Source organism: Sceloporus occidentalis, unplaced genomic scaffold (genome assembly GCF_023333645.1).
Source record: "Sceloporus occidentalis isolate IW3139 unplaced genomic scaffold, rSceOcc1.0.p SCAF_1, whole genome shotgun sequence".
NCBI lineage: Eukaryota > Metazoa > Chordata > Lepidosauria > Squamata > Phrynosomatidae > Sceloporus > Sceloporus occidentalis.
The window spans coordinates 85,719,162-85,742,148 of record NW_028316981.1 but is presented as its reverse complement, the minus strand read 5'-3'; the positions used below and the strand labels follow the sequence as shown (position 1 = coordinate 85,742,148).

At 41.9% G+C, this 22,987-nt stretch overlaps 1 protein-coding gene and 1 long non-coding RNA gene across 5 annotated transcripts in view; one reads left to right on the top strand and one right to left on the bottom strand.

Annotated features, from left to right (window-relative positions):
• LOC149321750 (la-related protein 1-like) overlaps positions 1-22,987 on the top strand; it is a 93,254-nt gene that overhangs the window by 38,491 nt on the left and 31,776 nt on the right. For 2 of the 4 annotated variants that reach the window (XM_089527952.1, XM_089527980.1), the window contains exons 2-9: positions 5,387-5,448; positions 8,188-8,253; positions 10,961-11,135; positions 13,594-13,725; positions 14,058-14,213; positions 15,021-15,183; positions 15,857-16,001; positions 16,617-16,791. In XM_089527952.1, the coding sequence (XP_089384078.1) occupies positions 5,387-5,448; positions 8,188-8,253; positions 10,961-11,135; positions 13,594-13,725; positions 14,058-14,213; positions 15,021-15,183; positions 15,857-16,001; positions 16,617-16,791 (1,074 nt within the window). The remainder of the gene's footprint in view (positions 1-5,386; positions 5,449-8,187; positions 8,254-10,960; positions 11,136-13,593; positions 13,726-14,057; positions 14,214-15,020; positions 15,184-15,856; positions 16,002-16,616; positions 16,792-22,987) is intronic. The other 2 variants (XM_089527972.1, XM_089527962.1) reach the window with 2 other exon arrangements.
• On the bottom strand, positions 947-10,382 carry LOC149321751 (uncharacterized). Its single transcript, XR_016281506.1, has 4 exons — positions 10,344-10,382; positions 7,755-7,825; positions 5,189-5,245; positions 947-1,263 (listed from the first exon to the last, which is right to left on the bottom strand). It is a non-coding gene; the product is annotated as an uncharacterized LOC149321751 (long non-coding RNA).

Sequence of the window (22,987 nt, the reverse complement as noted above, 5' to 3'; positions counted from 1 at the left end):
CCCCTCAGAATAACAGGGAAGAACCAACTAGAATTACAAATAACCAGATTGGGTTCTACCTCTCAAAGAACCTTCACTGTAGCAGCTCCAAAATTATGGAACAGTCTCCTGGAAGAGACCCGTTTTGTCACCTCTTTGGATGCTTTCAGGAGGGCAATTAAGATGGATCTCTTCTGGCGAGCTTATCCACCTGACCTCATGTAAGAAATACTACCCCTTCCTTCCTTGAATCTGTATTCCCCCATCCCACTGTCGATTATGTTAGAACTTCTTTTAATGGTATTAGTAATGTATATACTCATGTATAAGTCTAGAAATTTTAGTCAAACAATTGACCCCAAAAACCTAGGTCGACTTATCCACGGGTGAATGAAAACTCTATATTTTAATTCTTATTAAAATGGGAACCATCTCCTGGTGAAAGGCAAGAGAGCAATTTGCCCTGGGAGCATTGACCTTCCTCTATTCTCTCTTCCTTCCAGCCTTTAGTGTGAGCCAAAACAGTTATTCTTGCCATAATTTTGTAGGTTCTTTGGCATTGTTTTCCTTTGCTTCATCATTTAGATCCATTGTTGCATGTGCTCAAGTTTCACCCTCGACTTATCCAAGGGTCATATCAAAATCCATAATTTTGCCCCCAAAACCTGCCCTCAACTTATACATGAGGTCGACTTATAGTTGAGTATATACGGTAGTTAAGATTTTATCATAAATTATTATTGTATGTTGTGTAATTTACTGGGTAGTGATACTGCCTCAATCCACTTGGGAGAGGCGGGAAAATATAAATAAAAATATTGTTATTGTTATTGTTATTATTGCAAGCTGATAGTGTTCCAGAGTTGGCTAAAGTTAAGATCCACTGTTTTCTGCAGTAGAATATGTGTAAAGCTTCAGACTCAGCTTGTCTACAGCTTTTCCATGTTGGTGATACCAAAATGTCTGGTTCTGTAGTGGTAGTGGGCCAGTTCTGCACTTCAAAGGTGTGGGTGATATATTGTTGATAGAAACTTGTGTGGTAAAGAACGGGCTTTTCTTCTTTCAGGCAGGCAGTTGGAGCTAGCCTGCCTCTCTCCCCCCAAGATGGTGGCTGAAGGGAGGGCTTTTCTTCTTTCAGGCAGGCAGTTGGAGCTTGCCTGCCTCTCTCTCCCCAAGATGGTGGCTGAAGGGAGGGCTTTTCTTCTTTCAGGCAGGCAGTTATCTCCTTACCCCTCCCACATGCTGTTCTCTTCAGTATATATGCCCCAACTACGCAAGCCGACCCTGTGGAGAAAGACAAATTCTACTCAGACCTACGTCACCTCATACAAAAAGTCCCTGCAGAAGACAGAATCATTATCCTTGGTAACTTCAATGCCATGGTAGGAAAGAACTTCGAAGCCTGGAAAGGTGTTTTGGCCAAGCATGGTGTTGGAAACTGTAATGATAATGGATGCCTCCTGCTAGAGTTTTGTGCAGAACAGCAGCTGACTGTTACAAACACTGTCTTTCAGCAGAAAGATAGCTTGAAGACAACCTGGATGCATCCCTGATCCAAACACTGGCACCTCATTGACTATATCCTAGTGCGCCAGAGAAATATTCGCGATGTCCGTCATACCCGAGTGATGCCCAGTGCAGAATGTCAAACAGATCATCACCTCGTAAGATGCAAACTAAATCTTCATTTTAAGTTTAAACCTAAGAGGGGTGGCATCCTAAAGAGGAGACTCCCAAGTCAACAATCTTCAACAAGCTGCCATGACAGACAACTTCCAGGCAAATTTGCAAACAACACTTGAAGACCATCCTGTAGACCAGGGGTAGGCAATCTTTTTGAGCCGGGGACTGGGTTGCTGTCCCTCAGACAACTGGGGAGCCGAAGCCAAAAAATAAATAATTAAATAATTTTTAAATAAATAAATAAATAAATAAACCAGGACAAATGTAGGACAACATTTTCAAATGGAAGACACTTTTTTTAAAAAAAAATGGAGGACACGCAAAAAAAATTGCTGATTTTTTAAAAAATGTTAATATAAATGCATGTTTCTGAGGCTTCTATAGACAATTGCCCCCCAAAGGCCCCGGCGGCAATCGGCGGCAGGACCAGGCTGGGGCCAGTCCCAAGCCTCGCCGGGCCGCATCCGGCCCGCGGGCCGCAGGTTGCCTACCCCTGCTGTAGACTCTTCTCCTACAGTGCTTTGGCAACATATCAAAAACAGCATCCTGCAGTCTGCGGAAGAATCCTTAGGATTCTCCCTCAAAAAAAATCAAGACTGGTTTGATGAAAACAACCAAGAGATCCAGGAGCTGTTGGCAAAGAAGAGAACTGCTCACCAGGCACACCTCGCCCAGCCATCTTGCCATGTAAAAAAAGCAGCCTTTCGCCTCGCATGTAGTCAACTCCAACAAAAACTCCAAGACATCCAGAACAAGTGGTGGATCAACTTAGCAGAAAAGACACAACGTTATGCAGATCTGGGTGATTCCAGAGGATTTTACGAAGCTCTCAAAGCAGTGTTTGGACCTACATATCAGCTACAAAGCTCCCTATGCAGTACAGATGGTCAAACACCAATCTCAGATAAAGCTGAGCCGATGGGTTGAACATTTCCAAAGCCTCTTTAGTGCCAATCGAGTAGTCCAAGACTCAGCTATTCAACATAAGACACAAGAACCGATGAAAAAGGAATTGGACATAGCTCCCACTTTGGAAGAGACCCTAAGGCCATACAACAGATGGAAAATGGCAAGGCAGCCGGGATTGATGGAATACCACCTGAAGCTTGGAAACACAGAGGTCGTGTACTCCATGCTAAACTCCACGAGCTCCTTGTGAGTTGCTGGGGAAAAGGCGAACTGCCATCAGATCTCCGAGATGCAGTCATCATCACCCTGTATAAGAAAAAAGGAGCAAAATTGGATTGCTCAAACTATCGAGGTATAACACTGCTCTCAATTGCTGGAAAAATCCTTGCAAGGATACTGCTGAACAGATTAGTCCCTGCTATTGCAGAAGAACTTCTCCCTGAAAGCCAATGCGGCTTTAGAGCTAATAGGAACACTACAGATATGGTATTTGCCCTTAGACAACTGCAAGAGAAATGTAGAGAGCAGAACAAAGGACTCTATGTAACATTTGTCGACCTCACCAAAGCCTTCGACACTGTGAGTAGAAAAGGTCTGTGGCAGATCCTGGAACGACTAGGATGCCCCCCCAAATTCCTCAAAATGATTACCGTGCTACATGAAGGCCAGCAAGGTCAAGTCAGATATGGCGACGCTCTCTTGGAGCCCTTTCTAATAACTAATGGTGTGAAACAAGGCTGTATTCTCGCTCCAACTCTATTTACAATCTTCTTCAGCATGATGCTCCAAAGGGCTATGGCAGATCTCAAAAAAGAAGAAGACGGCATCTATATACGCTACCATACTGATGGTAGCCTGTTTAACTTAAGCCGCCTGAGGGCTTGCACTAAGACCCTAAACTATCTAGTTCATGAGCTGCTTTCTGCTGACGATGCTGCCCTCGTTGCCCATACAGAGTTCTGGTAGTCAAGGTCTGCTGTCTCAGCCCAGGATTTCCTCTGCCCCATCCCGGATTTGCCCCTTTTCACTCGCTGCCCCTCACTCCTGGAACCTTCTTCCCCCGCAAGCAAGAGCCATAACTTCTTTAACCAGCTTCAAAATGGAGTTGAAAACCATCCTGTTCAGAGAAGCCTTCCCAGGCATTGCATAATTGTCGCTTACTATTTGATGTTCTTTTGGTACCTGTTTATCAAACCATTTCCTGTATTGCTATGTACTGTATATGTATTATCCTACTTGAGAGTATGTATTTTCCCTGGAAGAAGATTAACCATCCATTATGAAGCCAAGGCCTCCCTCCAGTCCATCTGCCTTGGTCCAGGCCTCGGAGGTAGAGAGGAACTGTTATGGTTCTTAGACTAGCCAAATGTGGAAGTGATTGCACATTTGACTTCTATTGGGTAGCTAGCATGAGCCTTCTTGGACTGTAATTCACTTCACTACATGCAGGATGAAGATGCAGCTAGTGAAGTGGGCAGCAATTCATAAAATCTCATGCTATAATGTTAGTTCTTAAGGTCTGTTTTTTGTTTATTCAGTTGGCTGTGTGATACTGCTGTGTCTGAATTTGCTTTCCTTTTATTTACTAATACAGAAGCAGTGCTGTGCATAAGAAGCATTTTTATTCAAGAGCAAAAAAGTGTGCTCATAGAGCATGTCGTTCTGTGTGCCCATGTACCGTCTGTTACTGCTATAACTGCTAAGGGAATGCTTTTGAAGCTAGCAACAAAGTTAAGAGAATACTCTGTAACTTCCTGTATGATTGTCTTCTGGTTTAATTGAGACCATTTATTGCGGGATCTTAATTTATAATGGGGGTGGGCTAATTGCACCCCTAACAATTCCAGCTCTACTCATTTTCTGGTCAAAAAGGTGGGGAGATGGTGAATTGTCTTTCCAATGATCTTTCAGGAGTGGCAGTTCATCCATGTACAGTTTGATATTTAAAGAAAATGTGATTATTTATTATTGTTGTTGTTGCAAAATCAGAAAAGTAGACTTAGAGCTATCTCTGGGGAGATTAGGTTCCCCCTCTTGGTGTCCATATAGCCCCCAGAAGGATCCAGTGGCAGAGCAGTTGGCCCCAGGCCCGTCACAGTTCCCCACACAATGCATAATTATTTATGGTTTTTAAAAAATATTCGGAGTTTGTATGGAAATCCCTATGTTTTAGCTTTCATTGATGATTTTATAATGAAAAAGTGTCATTCTTCCCACTTCCTGCCTTTGGGTGGTCCATCTACTGGGACTGTCCCCAACTCCATCCACTAAAAGGCTGGTTCTTCTCAAGAAAGATGTGAGCAGATGATGGTCTGTGCATTATTTCGTATTTATTCACAAGTGTGAGTGATTTGCAGCCTTTACACTTAATGGGTGCAGTTTCACAGCCTGTCCTGAAAAGTGGGTTTTATCTAATTTTAACCTCCTCTTCACACCAAACTTGAAAATGTAGGTATTGCCCATTCTTAAAGCGGGGGAGAATTTCTCAAGGACAAATCCTGTTAATAATCTATCTGAGAGTAAAGGAAACTTTCTGGGTGCAGGCTTACTTAGAGGAACATACCTTAACCCTTGGCTCCTCCTATTGAAATTGAATATCATATTCCAATCTACTTACCTTTCCAGTACATTTGAAATGCGGGGGAATGCTCTCAGTGGATAACCTAGACAATTCCTAGAAGGCAACAATGATGTTAAATGTGATTGCATGGAGTGATACCATAGAGATGGAATGCTGTTTTTTCTGCACAGTGCTGGTCTCGTTATTCAACAATCAACGCAGCATACTAATACTTGGTGTTTTCCCCTTCACCAGAGCATTCAACTCCAGCCAAAGTGGTGAAAGCAGCAAACCCAAGGCAACGGAAAGGAAGCAAGGTAAGTACTAGCATGTTTTCTTTGTGTATAGGTGAAAGATATATAGATTGTTGTAAGCTGCCTTGATCCTGCAGGAGAGGCAGGATAAAAATTAAAAAAATATTGTTGTTGCTGGAAATTGTGTGAGAGGGTGGAGCCCACATTAATGTGGCACTTGCTGAATATCAAAATATGTGGGCCTGTTGCTAACTATAAACCACATAAACAGGTCCTCAGCACTATTCTGGATGTTTGCGTTTTGCAGATAAATCTTGCCAGTTTAGATTTGAGGTTTTTTTGTTTTTGTTTTCACTTCCTTGCTAAAGTTTTTGCCCCTTGCCTATGATTGAGTCCAGGTATTCTTTTAACTGTTAGCACCATTTAGTACATCAGTAAATTCATTACAGCCGATTCTCCCCAACCATGGGCTTGCCATCTGCGGATTTAAGCATTTATGGATAGCAAGCCCTGTTGCCATTAATGGCTGCACGTCCACATGGCTGGTGCAGAGTGGCCATGTGCACACTGCTGTTGAAAACCACGGGACTTGAGGTCCCATTTTTTTTCATCCATTGGGGGGGGGGCGCAGAATGAAACCCCTAGGCATAAGAAGCACTCACTGAAATTGTGTCAAATACATCTCTATTTAAATAAGCATTGTCCTGTTACTCTTACACTGTTCTTTTCCCTTCCTGTATATGAGGTATGACATCTTGGATAAAGATTTCTGATTGCATTATGGTGGCTTCAATACAAGTTTTAGAGTGGTCTTTAAAGTCATCTGTTTGACTGGTTGAGTATTCCTTGTCCAGAATTCTGAAATTTGAAATTCTCCAAAATTGTCCACATAGGTGGCTGAAATAGTGACATGTTTGCTTTTCTAATGGTTCAGTGTACACAAATTTTGTTTCATGCATGAAATTATTAAAAATACATAAAAATTACCTTCAAGCTATATTTTTAAGGTGCATGCAGAACATAAATGAATTCCATGTTTACACTTGGGTCCAATCTCCAGGATACAGTATTATGTATATGCGAATATTCCAAAATCCAAAAAAATCCAAAACCCTCCTGGTTCCAAGCATTTCTGATAAGGGAGACTCAACTTGTATTGGAAGACAGTAAGAATTCAAATTGGAATATCAAGGGCTGGAGAAAGGAAACTGCTGAAAGCAGGATATACATGCCACTGATTTCATCTTCAGTTACAGGGCTTCATGGAGGGCAAAGCTCAAGATGTGCTTGCAAATCAGAGGTTCTGCCAAGATGAACACTGATTCATGGCAAAGTCCAGTGAATGTAACACCTACATGCCAACTAGCATTCCTAGGTCTAAACACAGTAATTCTTATCATTTGAAAACATAATTGCTGCAAACCACCAAAAAAAGGTGGGGCACAACTGAGGTGAGGTCTGGTGAAAGTTAGCATTGTACAGCCCGTTAAACAAGCAAATGAAAGGAAAGGAGGAAAAAGATAATTATTGCATGTGTAAGAGCTAAAATCTTTCCAGAGTGAGAATAGCATTTTATACAGTGTTGTGAAAAGAGCTCTGCCTCCTAGGGATATGACTTAATCATAAAGTTAGAAAAAACTTCTAGACCCATTCAGTCCATCATGCTGCCATGCAGAAATACACAATCGAATCACTTGCAGCAGATGGCTATCTAGTCTCTGTTTAGAAACTTCCGAAGAAGGAGACTCCACCATACTACAAGGCAGAGTATTCCATTGCCAAACAGCTCTTACCATCAAGAAGTTATCCCTGATGTTTAGGTGGACTCTCATTTCCTCTTCCTCATTTTTTAATCTTTTGTCGTAAATGGCCTCTGCCAGTGATTGCTTTATTACTTCTACTTATTTGGAAGGCAACAACTGCAGATAGCTAGTTTCACAGGCCCATTCATATAAAAGAGGTGAGCCAGACTTTTTGCTTAGGCAAATATTTTGAATAAATAAATCACATCTTACACGGGCTTTGCATATTGTAGGAAGTATAGAGAAGCAGCTGCACAAATGACTAGAAGTCTTCTAAATGGAAGATTTGGATTTTCAAGGCAACTTGTCAAAGAAGGGGTGCAGAAGCTCTAGTGTGTCCACACATCTCTTTGACTGGTGTGTCTTATCCAGAATGTGTGCATGGTTACGTGAGAGACATTTGGTATCTACTTTTGGCATTTCTAGAAATGTGCAGAGCTGTCCTGGGGTCCCAAATTAGTTTAATCAGAACATATCCTTAGAAGGCAAGAAATAGGGTTCAAATCCATTAGGACCTGCCTTTGAAAACTCCCTTAACTGTTTATATCAGTTAAATGTCATACTTACCTAATTTTGCATTTCAGTTTCAAACACTTAGTGCTTTTGGTGTAAACTGTTCAGTTGTTCACTAGGTGGCACTGTGTTTGGAAAAACAGTGTTAAGCTATATATAACTTAAACCTTGAATTGTGGTTCTTTTGCGTTGCATTTTAAAGAGTAATAAATCAGTGTAGTCTCACAAGGCAATGAAAATTACAGTTAGAGATGGACAGCTCAAAGGGATTAAAAGTTTGGACAATAGATAAGCTTTACATGCAGAACTAAAAGAAGGCATTTTATATGTGCTTATGTGCAGTGCTAGAGGCCACACAGATTCTTGAAAAGTCATTAAAGTAGTAAAATATTTTTTACAATTTAATTGTCATGCTGGAAAAATATTGTACAAACAAAGCAGCTGTTAAATGATAATTCTGATTGGATGTCTCTGTTTATCATGTTAGGTTGGTGATTTTGGGGATGCCACAAATTGGCCAACACCAGGAGAAATAGCTCACAAGAGTGTACAGGTAAAACATATTCTGACATGAGGAAGAAGGAATTTCTCTCTGTGTGTGTTTTGGTGTGGACGTGGATGCAAATGGTTCCAAAAGAACAACATTTCATCCAAAATAAGGCAGTTCTGTTTTTTGCAGGTCCCTTGTTCAGTAAAATTGATTGCTATATACAAATGTAAACATGTCTTATGATTCAGGTCATTGACCTACCTAGCCCAGCATTGTCAGGCTTTGACTGCTGACAGTGTGGTGACTGAAGCACCAGTTTCTGACAGGATTATTCCTTATTCCTACCTTAAAATCCCTGGTATTCTAATGATGATCCCCCATCAAATGTTAGTCCTCCTCCCTGCTTTAGATATCATGTGAGTGGCCATGTTCAGCATGGTATGGGTGGTAATGGTATCAACTTTGATTATTTGTATCATAGTCCTATCCATGTGTGTTCAGGAGTAAGCCCCACTGAGTTCACTTACTTCCAGGTAAGTATGTATTGAATTGCATCCTAAGTGTATCCAGTGATGACGAACCTTTTACAGACCAAGTGCCCAAACTGCAACCCAAAACCCACTTATTTATCACATAGTATCAAGTTCCTCTGGCTTTCTACTAACAAACTCTGTCAAACTCTGTGCTGGGTTGACTGTGCCCACAGAGAGGGCTCTGAGTGCCACCTCTGGCACGCGTGGCATAGGTTCACCACCACTGGATCCTTAAGCACTACTGCAAACATTCCAGAGATACAGAATACTGACAGAGAAATGTCAAATAACAATTAAGTACAAAATTTGGTAACAATTTTGAATTCATTCTAGTTGCTCTGTTGGTTGCAAAGGTATTTTTACTTGCTAACTGATTTTTTTAAAAAGCAAATTAGTTGCAAAATAGGTTAAATAATAATCTTCTGTATAGTGAATAAAATGTCACTTGTTAATCCAAGATTATCCATTATTTTTATCAGTGTTTTTGGTTCTGTCAAGTGAAAAAAGGAAAGAAGACAAGTGTTCTCTTGTTGATATTGTGATAAATTATTGCAAGATTGTTCTTCCTATAAAATGTATGCAGTTACAGCCATCTCTTTTTTTTCTGTATACCTCCTATTTTCTTCACAGTCTTTCTGATCCACCTTTTTTTAAGGTGGACAAACTTTCTGCTCCCACCCCCCCACTCCGCCTCTATCTGTTAAAAATAGTGAAAGCCTCAGGAGAGAGACAGGATACTAATTTTGCTGTGGTGATTGTATTAATCCCATGTGTCCTGTGATAAGTATGAGCACAAAACTAGCCTGTTATAGTCAAAATTGAGATCATTATTAGAAATTCTCTTTGTTTAAACAGGCTCCTACACATTTTCTTTCTTTCTTTTAGCTGTTTGTGTAACCCCAGAGGGTTCTATGGCGAAAATGTTGCCTCCCCAGAACCACTGATTTGCCCATGTCTATTCTAAATGATTGATTGGGGGTGTGTGTGTGATAAAAAGTGTTACATTTTCAGTTGGAAATTAAAGTGAAGGAAGAAAAGGGTTTAATTGCATCCACACACAAGCGTAAAACATGAATCCACACTCAGTCATAAAACAGAAGCTAAACATCTCCATATTGTAACTAGTTTTTAAGTGGGATTGTCATTTTTGTTGATACCTTCATATGAAGTACTACTTTGATACCAGAACAACAGACATTCTTGCTGTAAAGTGGTCACATATTCTACATGAGTACAGAAATATGTGTCCATGCTATGTGGACATCCTATCTAGAGGGTGAAGAAGCAACAATATATGTTGTGTCCCAGTCTGCTGTTCCTGCATCATATAAGTAAGAGTCCAATCTGAGCAGCACTTTTTGGGGGTGCTAAATCCCTGCTTAGGAGAAAGCCAGGAATAGCACATTACAGGTCCCAAGGCAGAGGATTTCCTTTTAGGGTTTCCCTGTCCACCATGCTGTCTAGCTCAGTGGTTCTATTCTGGGACAGCAGTTTGAAACCTTCTCTAAAATCTAGCCACAATGAACTGCTGTAGAGAGAGATAAATCAACAAAAGCATTTGGGCAAAGCTGGGACTGCTGTAGAAAGTGCATGAAGTAGATAGAAGTGGTTACTACCAACCTCAGATTCTTAAGCCAGTGTCTTGCACTTGTATTGCTGTCTGCTGCAGGGCTCTAATTTGGGTGATGTAACTACTCAGAGACGAACACAGATGCAGAAGTGCTTAAAGTACACTTCTATTTTTGGGCTTCCCTCTCCTTTGGCAGTAGATTTCCAGCTTTGCAGTGGGCTCTTGTCAGCCAGCCCTGTCTTTTGTTTGGTATTTTGCCCTGTCTTCATTCACCAGTACTGGCTTGTCAGGCCTCTAAATGATTCAGAAATCATTGGAAAGACCTTGTTTCTGCTGTGCCTATGCCTCAGTTGCACACTCGTCCTCTTAACTTGGCCAAAGTAATTTTCATTTATCTCCTACTTGGGGGTAGTAATGTTTTACTTTCCAAGCTTTATTCTGTCAAGATTCTGTTGTCTATGAATGAAAGCCCTCCAGAAGATAACTATTGTTCCTGGCTTCCAAATTCCATGTCTTCTTGACAAATCACTGTCAGGGTCTTCTGGACAGATCACGCCGATTGTGAATGTGTCAGGGAACTCAATTACTTTGCTAAGACAGTTGTTACAACCTTTTTTGAGCCGCCGTTGTGATCTTCTATCTCATGTGTTTTGTCTGTCCTTTCTAGCAGCTGCCACACAAATCCCAATCTCTACGAAAGCTTCCTATTAAAAAAAACATGAAGGAGCAAGAGAAGGGGGAAGGAAGTGATGGCAAAGAAAACATGAAAACACGGTCAGATGAATCAGGGGAAGAAAAGAATGGAGACGATGACAACCAGAAATCAGCTCAAAAGAAGAAGGGTGAGAAGAGACTCTTTGGAGAGATGAAGCATGGGGTTTAAGCTCTTGAGAATTTACAGTATTATTAGAACTTTTCCACCTGGAGAAGTTACTTGATGCGCTTCAGTTCCCAGGATCCTGCAGTCTGCAGTCATATTATGTGCACAGGAACACATGCTAGGAGATTCTGGCAGTTGTGGGTCCCCAAAAGAAATGTTTCTACGCTCTGGCTTTACAAAGTTCAGCCATTTTCTAGCATTAACTACCACATATACTTGAGGATAAGTCGACCTCATGTATAAGTCAAGGGCAGCTTTTGGGACCAAAAAAAGGGATTTTGATATGGCCCATGGATAAGTCGAGGATAAAATTCTCAGCATCCTTCCTTCCCCTCCTCCGCAGCCTGGCTATCACCTCAGGAGACAGCCTAGCTGGGGGGAAAACTTGAGAAGCAAGTGCCTGTTTTTCTCATCTCCTCTGAGAGTCAGCTAAGGTGGGGCTGAGGCTTGGGGAACCAGCACTGACCCTCCATCTCCCTCCATCCCCTGGGCTGTCCTTGAGGTATAAGTCAACCCAGTTTTTTGGGTTAATTTTTTAACCTCTGCTCCTTCATGCCCTGCCTGAAGTAGGCAAGATTTTCATCTTAGTTTTTGTCTTTTCTCCAGTGAATGTAGGATGGTGTACACAGACCTTTCTCCCACTGATCCTGTGAGGTAGGCTAGGCTGAGAAGTAGTGATGGTCTCAAGGTTACTTTGTGAGGTCCATGACTGCTCTGAACCTGTATCTTGAAAATGAAGTTCTTCGTTAGCCCTTTTAGGTGTGAGAGTATAACTTGGGATAGTCAGATTATTTTCAGATGCAATAACTATGAAAGATGTATTTAAATCACAGTTAGACAAACAGAAATTCGTTTTTGGAGACGAAGGTCCAAAACACACTGCTGAAATACAGTTTGGGACAGCTTCAACTGCTTTGGCTCAGTCCTGGGGAATTCTAGCTTTGTGAGACATTTAGCCTTCTCTGTAAGAGAGTTCTGGTGCCACAATAAATTACAATTCACAGAATTCCCTAGCACTGAGTCAGGGCAGCTAAAGGGGTCTCAAACTGAATTATTTCTGCTGTGTTTTGAACTGAGGTCACAATATAAAGCCTTGGCCTATCTATCTATCTATCTATCTATCTATCTATCTATCTATCTATCTATCTATCTAGTACAGTAAATAAATGGACTTTAGGAAAACACAGAGAACCTTACATGCATGGAAAATATTTTTTATTATATGAAAAAGGAAAAGTTGAAACAACTTGGACTACATAAGATGAAATGGCTCTTGCACTTGCATCCTAGACAACATCTTTTAAAATTAGATACAGTTAGTCCTCCTCTGTTAAACTCTGTATTTGCCCTGTATCTCCTGCCAGCCCTCTAGTTTGAAGTCTGCAGCAATCCTCGCTGTGTAGGAGTTTAGTCTAAACTTCACAAAAGATTTGTAGCTACCTGATCCAGGAAGAAAGGATTGTGTGGCCTAAGAAATCAACTTAATATTAAGAATAGAAGATGTGTAAAATATAGAATATTTGTGATACACAAGAGAATATTTGAAAACAGAATTTTCAAAGTTGTCAAGTCAGATCACAGGGGTCTAAAGTAAAAGTAAGAAGAATAATTTGAAAACAGTTTTCTATTCACTATGCTGATGAAGAAGCAGTACTGTCTTAAAAGTAACAAACATTAATCAGAACTGTGGAAAATTCAGCAAAGAAATCCTTTGTGGAAAAAAGAAAACTTTTTGAAAATAAAAATAAATCTAAAAGTAAAATCGATTCTCTATATTCCTGAGAAAAATGATCACAAAAGCATCAGGAAAAAAAGTAGTTCTTTACTGGTAGATGAAAGATGAGGTGAAGAGTTTATTAAACTACTTTTCATTATTACCCAGAGAAACCTTCCCTTTCTCTTGGGATAGTTGATGTGATCCTAGATCTTATGAGGGTACATTCTGGGTGCAGAGCCATTACAAATGTCCAGTGTTGTTCCATCTTCTTACTGTTACATTGTTCTGCAGCTTGGCCATGGTCTGGTTACCTCAGCAACAATTTTTTTTCCTTTTCTCTCAGTGACCGAGGATCCAGATGAAGAGAAATGTTTGCCCCTAGGGAATACAGCCAAGCTTGGTTTTAAACCAGGAACCAGAATTCTCTTGGCTAAGGTTTTCCTTCTGTTCTATTCCATACTTCTGTATGTATTGTCCCAGGACCCCTAAAATGTAACCTGAATAACAGGTGTATTCGGTTCACATTTAGTACTCTAAACACTATTTTCCACTGATTCTAGAAGGTTTAAGTTGTTCATTCGTCTTTGGAATTTCTGAAGTGTCCAATTCAGTTTTTGCCTCCAAAGTGTATCAGAGAAAGGCTGTGAATACATTTATAATCATTTAAAAAGATTTGTACTAGCCGGTCATTTTTGCCTTGCAGGCAGCAGACATAAATGGGTCCCTCTACAGATAGACATGAAGTCTGAGGTACCAAGAGACAAAACTGCTTCCCGCAACAACAGACAAAATGAACAGCACCGGCACCCTTCCAACAACAGAAGTGATTCAAAAGGTATAAGTGGAGATGCCTTCAACAAGTTTTTTTTAAAAAATTTCATAATGTTCAGGCTATTAGTGACCCTTCATTTCTCTACAGAATAGTCCAATCTGGTCTGCAGCATTATTTCAAATACTTGGCATTTGCTAGTATTTCAAATACTACTAATTGGTGGGAAATGCCTGCTCCTTATCAAAACAGTATGCCAATTTTGCTCATGTGATATTGAGTAATGTAGTGAAGACTAGCTTTTAGAATTCTTTAAAGATCTCTGTGTACATCATTTCATGGCTGTAAAGGCTGGGTTTGGCTGACATTTTTTCTGTTCTTGCTTGATTCTCTTGCAGGTTGGCATCTAGATAACAAACATGAACGTGGGAGTTGGCTTGACCATGATGAAACATCTAGTGTCAAGAGTGAGGGGGCAGCTGTCCGTGGTGCTTTCAGGGGCAGAGGCCGTGGCAGGGGACGAGGCAGAGGGAGAGGAAGAGGAGGTACTCGCTGTACGTATAAGGCCATAATATTTTTACAGGCATGCTTCTGTGTAGAGGATGTTGCTGATGGCATAAATAAAATTCTGGCAAACTCCTGCTTGTACAGTGCGTCCGTTCCGGACCCCCCCCCCCCCCCAATAAGCCAAATTCTGTGCATACTCAAGCCCCATTCAAGTGAATGGGCTTGTGCATGCGGCGGCTCCCCACGTGCTCCCACACGACTTTGAGTGTCTGCTCAAACCCGCGTATAGCATGCCCGCATATAACACGGGCGCACTGTACTTGGAATGTCAGTAGACTGGGAGATAGCTGGTTTGTTTTTCCTGGGCTGTGATTCAATGCAGTTTGAGTTATTAACAAGAAGTGTACCATTAAAGTAAAAAGCAGCATTTTTCATGCGTGGAAAGTAATTGCAGATGTTCAGTGCCACTGGAAACTGGCTGTAATTGCTATCAACTATTTTGAGCTAAAAAGCTGCTTTGTAAAGAGCATCTGAAGCAGAAGCCAAATGTTATAAATTTCTGGGAACATGTAATTTATGTACAATAATGATTGAAGAAATATCTATTTAGTAAGCCTCTGTGGTTATAATAATGCTTAATTAAAATAATGTCATAGGCGCTTTCATTTTTATTTCATTAAAATCTGGCTTAAATTATTCCCTATCCATCTGAGTTTCAGTAGAGCATTTCTCTGCCCACCTCCTAAATTAGATGTGTAGTACGTACACTGTGGATTCTGACAGCGTAGAATGCAAAATGATCTTGGAAAACTACAGGCCTTAAGGAATACCTTTTTGCTCTTTTCCCTCTGCAGCTCACTTTGATTATCATTATAGTTACCGGAAATTTGATGGCTCTGATGGTTCCCGCACTCAGAAGTACACCAGTAATATCACTTATTACTTTGACAACATTAGCAGTACTGAACTGTACAGTGTTGACCAGGAGTTGCTTAAGGACTATATCAAAAGGCAGATGTACGTATTGATTTTGGTTATAGAATTAGCCTTCCTGGTTGTTTAGAAAGCCCAAATATATTTCCATAGAGAGGGGCCGGGATGGATTCCAGCATTCATTCTGTGAGTGGAATGGTAGTCATTTCTGACCATTGAAGTTTTTGGCTCAGACTTCTGAGAATTGAAGTTCAGAACCATAGGAGGACCAAAGTATATCATTAGCATAATGCAGTCTTGATTACACCCACTGAAATTAGAACCATTCTAGAACAGATAGATTTAGGATTGCAACCTTAGGATAAGGATGAACAAAGTGCAGCCCTGGAGATGATGTTGGGTTGCAGCTCCCATGATTTCAAGCATCTGGAAGATCACACTTTGTCTACCTCTGCCTGTGTAGATTTAGATACACATGTTTGTATTCTACAAAGACCTGTGTAATGTATATATAGAGAGAACTAGGAGCAATTTGGTTTTAACCAGCTCAGGTGATGTATCAGTTCAGGTGCTTGTTTTAATTGTATTGTTCTTTTAATTTTTAAGCTGCTTTGTGCTCCAATTTTTGGGGAAAAGCAGGCTATAAATAAATGGAATACACATGATAAAGTTAGTTTTCCAGAGCTGAAGTGATACCGGTATCACATAGTGAAGATATGTGTACATCTTTCATGTTCTGTTATTTGGTTGTATCTAGAGAGTACTACTTCAGTATTGACAACTTGGAACGAGACTTTTTTCTGAGGCGGAAGATGGATTCAGAAGGTTTTCTTCCCATTACTCTCATTGCCAGTTTCCATCGAGTACAGGCTCTTACTACAGATGTTGGTCTTATAGTTAAGGTGAGCAATTATCCTGTTTCTTTTGCATTTTGCCTGGCTTGAGAGCTAATTGTGTTGAAATATTGTGTCCAAACTCTTAGACAAGTCCTGGTGTAGTTCTCTCCAGTTGTAATCTGTAGGAGGAATATGTTTTTTAAAAGGCGTGAAAATCAGTGTGGGGGGAATGATACCCCTCTTTCCATCAAACACAGGCTGACATGGCACTGGGAAATGCAGGTCTTCTGCCTTGACTCTTTTCTGTCCATTCCTAGGATTACTCTGTGAGAGGAGTTCATGGCTCTGTTTAATGTTCTTTACTTACTGCTTAATTAGTAGAATTCAGGGACATCACTGTGTCAGATTGGAATATCAGTATGCAAAGGGATCTTTGCAGCACTTTTGAGACTAAATGTGTATGAAAGCTTATGGTACAATTTTTTTCTCCCACTTAGTCTCAAAGGTACCTCAAAGATCCGTTTGCATTCTTAATTAGTAGTTACTTGCTGCCTCTTCCTGCAGGTGTTCAGTGTCACTGTTCATCACGTAGGACACAGCAGCACAGCCTGTCTATGGCAGTTTTTCAGACCTTACTTGCTTTAGTATGCTATTGGTGACTGTTAAATGACTGTTTTGCAGGCATTGAAAGATAGCAAAGTTGTAGAAATTGTGGATCAGAAGATAAGGAGAAAAGAAGAACCAGAGAAATGGCCTTTACCTGGCCCCCCAATGACAGACTATGCACAAACTGACTTCTCCCAGTTAATCAACTGTCCTGAATTTGTACCAAGGCAGAGCTTCCAAAAGGAGACAGGTCAGTTCTGCTTGATGGCAGTATCATTAGAAACATCTTTCTCTCTGTGTCTATATAGTTTGAAGTTTGCTGTTGCTACTGAACAAAAGACCAAGGTACTGTTGGAAGACCATCATTACACAAAAGGAAATAAAACTGTGTTATTTTATCCAGGGTTTCTTGAACTGAAAGTTTCCATCCTGCCTAAAGGGGACTGTGGTGAGGCCATTACTGAAAAAGGCCTCCCTGGACCCCGCCCTTTGCAGTAACTGTCAGCCAGTCTCTAATATTCCATTCTTGGACAAGATTTTGGAGTGAGTGGCAGCCTCTCAGCTCTAGGAGTTTCTGGATGAAATTGATTATGTAGATCCATTTCAATCTGTTTTAGGATCTGGTTATGGGACAAACAAAGCTTTGGTCGCCTTGGTGGAGCTGGACAGGGGGAGCGTGTCCCTGTTGATCCTGCTGGATCTTTTGGCTTTTGATACTATCAACCATGGTATCTTTCTGGGCTGCCTCTTGGGGGTACTGTCTTACAGTGGTTTCAGTCCCTCTTAGAGGGGCAAACTCAGAAGGTGGTGTCGGGGGACTCCTGTTTGACCCTCTGGCCATTGGTCTATGGGGTTCATCAGGGTTCTTTTCTGTTCCCCCTGTTATTTAGCATCTACATTGAAGCCAATGGAGAGGTAATCATTTTGGGGTGTGGTGACACCCAGCTCTCTCTCTCTCCTTTCCATCTTATTCTGGAAGCTGTCTCGGTACTGAACCAATGTCTGCTGTCAGCGATTGCCTCGATGAGGGCAAACAAATTGAAACTTAATTCAGACAAGACAGATACTCAAGGTCAGTTGTAAAACAGATTAGGGAATAGGGCCTTGGCCTGTGCTGGATGGGGTTACACTCCCTCTGAAATCTGTGCCGCAATATTTGAAAACCCAAGAATAAATTTCCTATGGTACCCCATTAAAGCTAAAAATTGTCTTAACTTGACGTTTAATGTACAGTCGCTGCAGCTGTTTTAACAGTTCCAAATTGTCCTGTTGTGAGTATATGTTCCCCGCCCCCACTTGGTGTTCTTCATTCCTTGCAATAGCACACTTCTTAGGATTTATAGTCAGGCCAGCTTCCCTTAAAAACTGTAACACTCTCTGCAGATGTTGCATATGTTCTTCCCAACTATCACTATAAATTATAATGTTGTCAATATAAGTGGCTGCAAAGCTTCTAATGCGACTCAAACATTTTTCCATAAGCTTTTGAAAAGTAACCGCTGCGCCATATGATCCAAAAGGCATTCTGGTAAAATGGAACAATCCTACTGGGGTAGCAAAGGGAGTTTTTTCATTATCCTCTGGTGGCAATGGAATCTGCCATTAGCCTTTAGTTAAATCTACACAAAACCTCACTGTCCCTTCGGGTTTTGGCACCACTACTAGTTGACTCCTCCATGGACTACTAGATTCTTCAGTGACGCCCAATTTTAACATCTCTTGTACCTCTTGATTAATCACATTTTGCATCTGCCAAGGCCAAGGCTTAGCAAGTACCCGTACTAATTCTAATGTTTCTGGTTGGGTTGCTATTCAGTGCTCTTTTTAATTAGTACATCCTGGCCTGCTGGAAAACACATCAGGAAAATCTTACTCTATCTGTCTCACCTGCTCTTGTTGTTCCTAACTGATATTAGTCCAAATAGAAAGCTATCCCCATCCCCTTGTTTGTCTCAAGACTGGGTGCCATCTCAACCTCCTCGTCTTCTGACTCCTCTGTACAAGCCCACATAACTTCTCTCTCAGACCAGGCCTTCAGAAGATTAACATGAAATATTTGTTTACGATTATCCATTTTAATCTCATAGTCAACGGGACCCACCATTCTTACAACCTCAAAGGCCCTTGCCATTTAACAAACATTTTATTCTGGGAATCAGGAAGCAGCAAAATAACCTTTGTCCTTCTTGAAACTCTCTGGGTATTACCCGTCTATCAAAATATTTCTTTTGTTTTTTCTTGAGCTTCTCTTAAATTATTCTGAGCAATATTAGCCATCTCCTTCAGATGATGTCTCATGTCTAGTATCTGTTGTAACATTTTATGATTGTTAGAAGGCTCCTCTTCCCAGCTCTCCCCAGGTCATCTCTCATAACAATTCAAAAGGAGAGAGTTCTAAGGATGTCTGGGGTACTTCCCGGTACGCAAATAACAATGGGCCTAACAAGTTAGGCCAATGCCATGGGTGGTCTGCCATGAATTTACGCAACTTGTTTTTTAATGTCTTGTTGAACTGTTCAACCCATTACATTGTGGGTGGTACACCAATATTTTCAGCGGTTTCACTTTCAATAATTTTCATATTTTAGTTAATATTTTACTTAGAAAACTAGTACCCTAATCCGTTAATATCTCCTTGGGAAATCCCACTCTAGAAAATACATTTATTAGTTCTTGAACTAACTTATGGCGTGCATAGAGCATAAAGGAATAGTTTCTGGATATCTTGTGACATAATCCACTATTACCAAAATATAGACATGCCCTGCGGTTGATCTCTTGAACGGTCCTATTTGCTCAAATGGTTTGCCAACCACAGGCATAGGTATTAAGGGGCCCCCCAGAGCTCCCTTTGGTTGATGCAGTTGCCACTGACGACAAGAATTATAAAATCTTTTCACCCCAGTACACATTCTTGGCCAAAAAAATCTCTGCAAGACTCTTGCCAGAGTTTTACCATATGCTAGATGTCCTGCCATGGGTATTTTGTGTGCTACTCTCAATACTTCTCTTTTTAAAGAGCTAGGGACTACCAATTGTGCTCCTTCCCCTTTATTGTTGGGTATACAATAAATCTCCCCTCATCTCAAAATATGGTCCAGAAAACCCCAGATCCCTTTGACCCTCAGCCTTCACTGTTTTCAAAGCTGATTGTGCAGCAGCATAATTCCCGTTGCCATAGTACTACCTGTCTTCAAGTTATCCCTGTCAATTCAAACCTTTGCTCTTCCTCACTTTCTCCCATCCAAATTTCTGGCTGGCTCATCACCTGTTCCCCATCAGGCCATTCCCTCCCTAACAATACTTGGTGTCTTAATAAAGGCACCACCTCCACCCTCATGGTTAGATGTTTCCCTTGTACTACCATCTCCACCTGGGTGGTCTTACATGGCTTAACATCACCATGAATGCATTTCACACACACCTCTTCACTCCCTTCTTTTCCCAAGTTACCCCTAATCAGCACCTGATTACATCCTGAATATAGCCAAGACCTGGTATCCATTAACTTTGACTGAAATTATGAACACTGAATTACGTTCCTTACTCACCTGAGGTGACTCCCAGGTATCCACCCAGGAGCACTCCATTGCAGAACAATTTCTCTTCATGTGTCCCTCCATCCCACAGGTATAACATGTCACGGGGTGTTGGCCGCTGTCATGTACTCCCATCCCAGACATAGGCTTTCCTTCTTCTTGTCTCCCGGGTCCCATACCTGGCCAGCTTTTAACATCTCTCCCTTCTTCACATCCTTGACTTCTTCCTTCCATTTTTGTTAGAGACTTATTCATACCTGTATCCGCTGTGCCTCCTCTAGGCAGTTTAGACCCTATTCCTTCCATACTACATAGGCCTCCATTAAATTGGTGCCATGTTCCAAAGTATTGAGCGGTGACACCAGACCCAGCTTTGCACATGAGTGGGTAGGGTTCCACTATGATGATTTCAGCCACTTCTGATGCCTGCAAGTTTAAGCCATCTCAGTGCACTTGCTCTAAAGTGCATGGGTGTAATCCTGATGTCCAACGCAATTCTCTTAATCTTCTGCGGCAAGTGTCCTCCGAAATATTTAATGTATTTAATATTGCTTCTTTCACCTTCATATAATCTCTGGCCACAGCAACCTTCAGTGAGCCAGTAAGACAGGGTGCTAGAAAGTCCATTGTGCCTCAGGCCACTTGGCCACCACTGCTATCCTCTCAAATGTGTTTAAAAAAGCATTGGGATCATCATTTGGGCCCATTTTTAACATCTTTAATGGGACTGTTCCCAACCAACTCCATTCCCCTGTATCACATCTGAGTGTTGTGCATTAACTCTGCCATCTCCCGTAACATCTGACATTGTGCTATCTACTGGGCCAAAAACATCTGTTGTAAAATTTCTCTGTGTTCCATTTTGGCCCACAAGCTTTTTAACATCTGCTTGAAAACACAAAGAGAAGGCATCTGGTGTTTGGGGTATCATCATCAACATGCTGATGGTACCCCAGCTTGAGATTTCCTGTACGAAGAAGGCTGTGGAGATCTCAAGCTGTTGTCTGGGGAGTGACAGTTTAAAAGAATCTGAGGTTTAATTCGGATGAGACAGAAATACTGTTTGTCAGGAGACATGCTGCCCATGCTTGGAAACACCAGTTCTGGATGGAGTTTCTTGCCCTTTAAGAAACTGGGTTGTAGTTTGGGAATACTTCTGGTTTCAAAGTAGTTGATGTAGTCAGTTTTAAGTAGCATCTTTTTCTAGAGAAAGAAGTAGCAGCCATATTTCTTCTTCATGGTCTCTGGGAAGCACACAAATGGGTAATTCTGTGCCTGCGCAGGAATTTCAGATCATACTGGAATGACTAGGGAAGACATTTTGGCAGTAGCTCCTCCCACCCTCTATATCAGCTCAGTGTCTTCCCGCCCTTTTTCAGTTCCTCTTGTCCGCCGCGTGAGCAGCACAGGGAACCTTGCTTGGAATTCGCTCCTTCCGCTTTTGACCACACTTCTACTTGACTTCTCTTTGGATAGTGATTTGGCTTGATCAATGGTATTATAAAGCTTGTTTGATCATTCTCTCATCTTGTCCCTTCAGCTTGTTCAACGATGTTCTCTCACTCTTTCAAGAGGTGCACTGAGTGCAGAGGCAAAATTCCCAGGCAGGATGGCCACTCTATGTGCCTCCTTTGTCTGGGCGAGGGTCACAATGTCTCTACCTGCTCTCACTGCAAGGCCTTTACCCCGCAGGCCAGGAAAAACAGGGAGACGTGTCTTCATTCTCTGCTATACAGGCAGATTCTCAAGCCTCCCTCTGTTTCTAGGGTCCCTGCCAAGGTTCCTTCTGGTGAGGGCAAACCCTCCTCTGAAGTTCCATGGCCTCCTACTCATGAAAAACAGAAAAAGACTGATGATGAGGGGTCTGGGCAGCAGCCCTCCCCCAAGTGGAAAAATCCTCAGGTGTCTCCAAGTCCGACAAAAAGAAGCACAAGTCATCTAAAGACAAGAGCAGAGATTCTTCTCACCATAAGAATAAAAAAATCTCGACCCTCCAACAACCTAAGAGGCCGATCATCGGTCCCTTACCAAAGACCCCTCGGCACCCATTGACATCAACCTGAGCTCGGTACTATGTGGACAGATGCCTGTCCAGACTGGGACACCTCTTCCATCTCGGGATGATTTCCGCTCCCCACCTCGAGCCGAATCTCTCCCCCTCCTCCAGGGCCTGCCTGAACCCTACCAGCTGTCTGAAGCTGAGCTTGAAGCCTCTCCTCACCAGCTCCCAGACCCAGATGTAGCATTTTCTCGTTGTGTCCTAACCAACCGTCTCTCACAAACCTCCGAAGTTGTCTACTTTGAAGAAGAACCCGAGGAAGATCTCTCTTGCTGTTTCCCAGAGCCTTCTAGCCAAGACCTCATTATTGATAACAAGACAGGCACCTATTATCTGTCCCTTGACCCTTCAGAAATTTGAGCTGGATGGTACGTTCAGACCTTCCAGCTCGATGAGCGCTATCTACCTTCCCATATGACCTCAACTTTGGCAACAGCCTCTCGGTCCCGGCCTCCCTCAACGATGTCGCATGCAGACCAGCTGTGGGCCCTCCCATCCACTTCTTCAGCTCCGCTCCAGCAGGCTCCTCCGGTCTCCAAGGCCCTTCTTCAGGCCCCCTCTGGATCCTTTCCACCTCAAGCCTCTCCTCTGCATTCAAGGCCTCGCCTCAGAACTCCTTCAGTCTCATCCGAATTTGCCAACTACTCTGAATGAGACTGCACTCACTTCCATCAGAGCCAAGCCCTCATGGTTCAAGAGGCGGCCTCTCTTACCGATGACGTCAAGTCATTCGCCAAGCAGGTGATCCAGATGGACAAAGCTCTTCATATTGAAGTCCTCCATACGTACTCAGAAGCTCTTGATCCCATTGACAAGCGTGTCCAGAGCAGGATTCCAACCCCACCTTC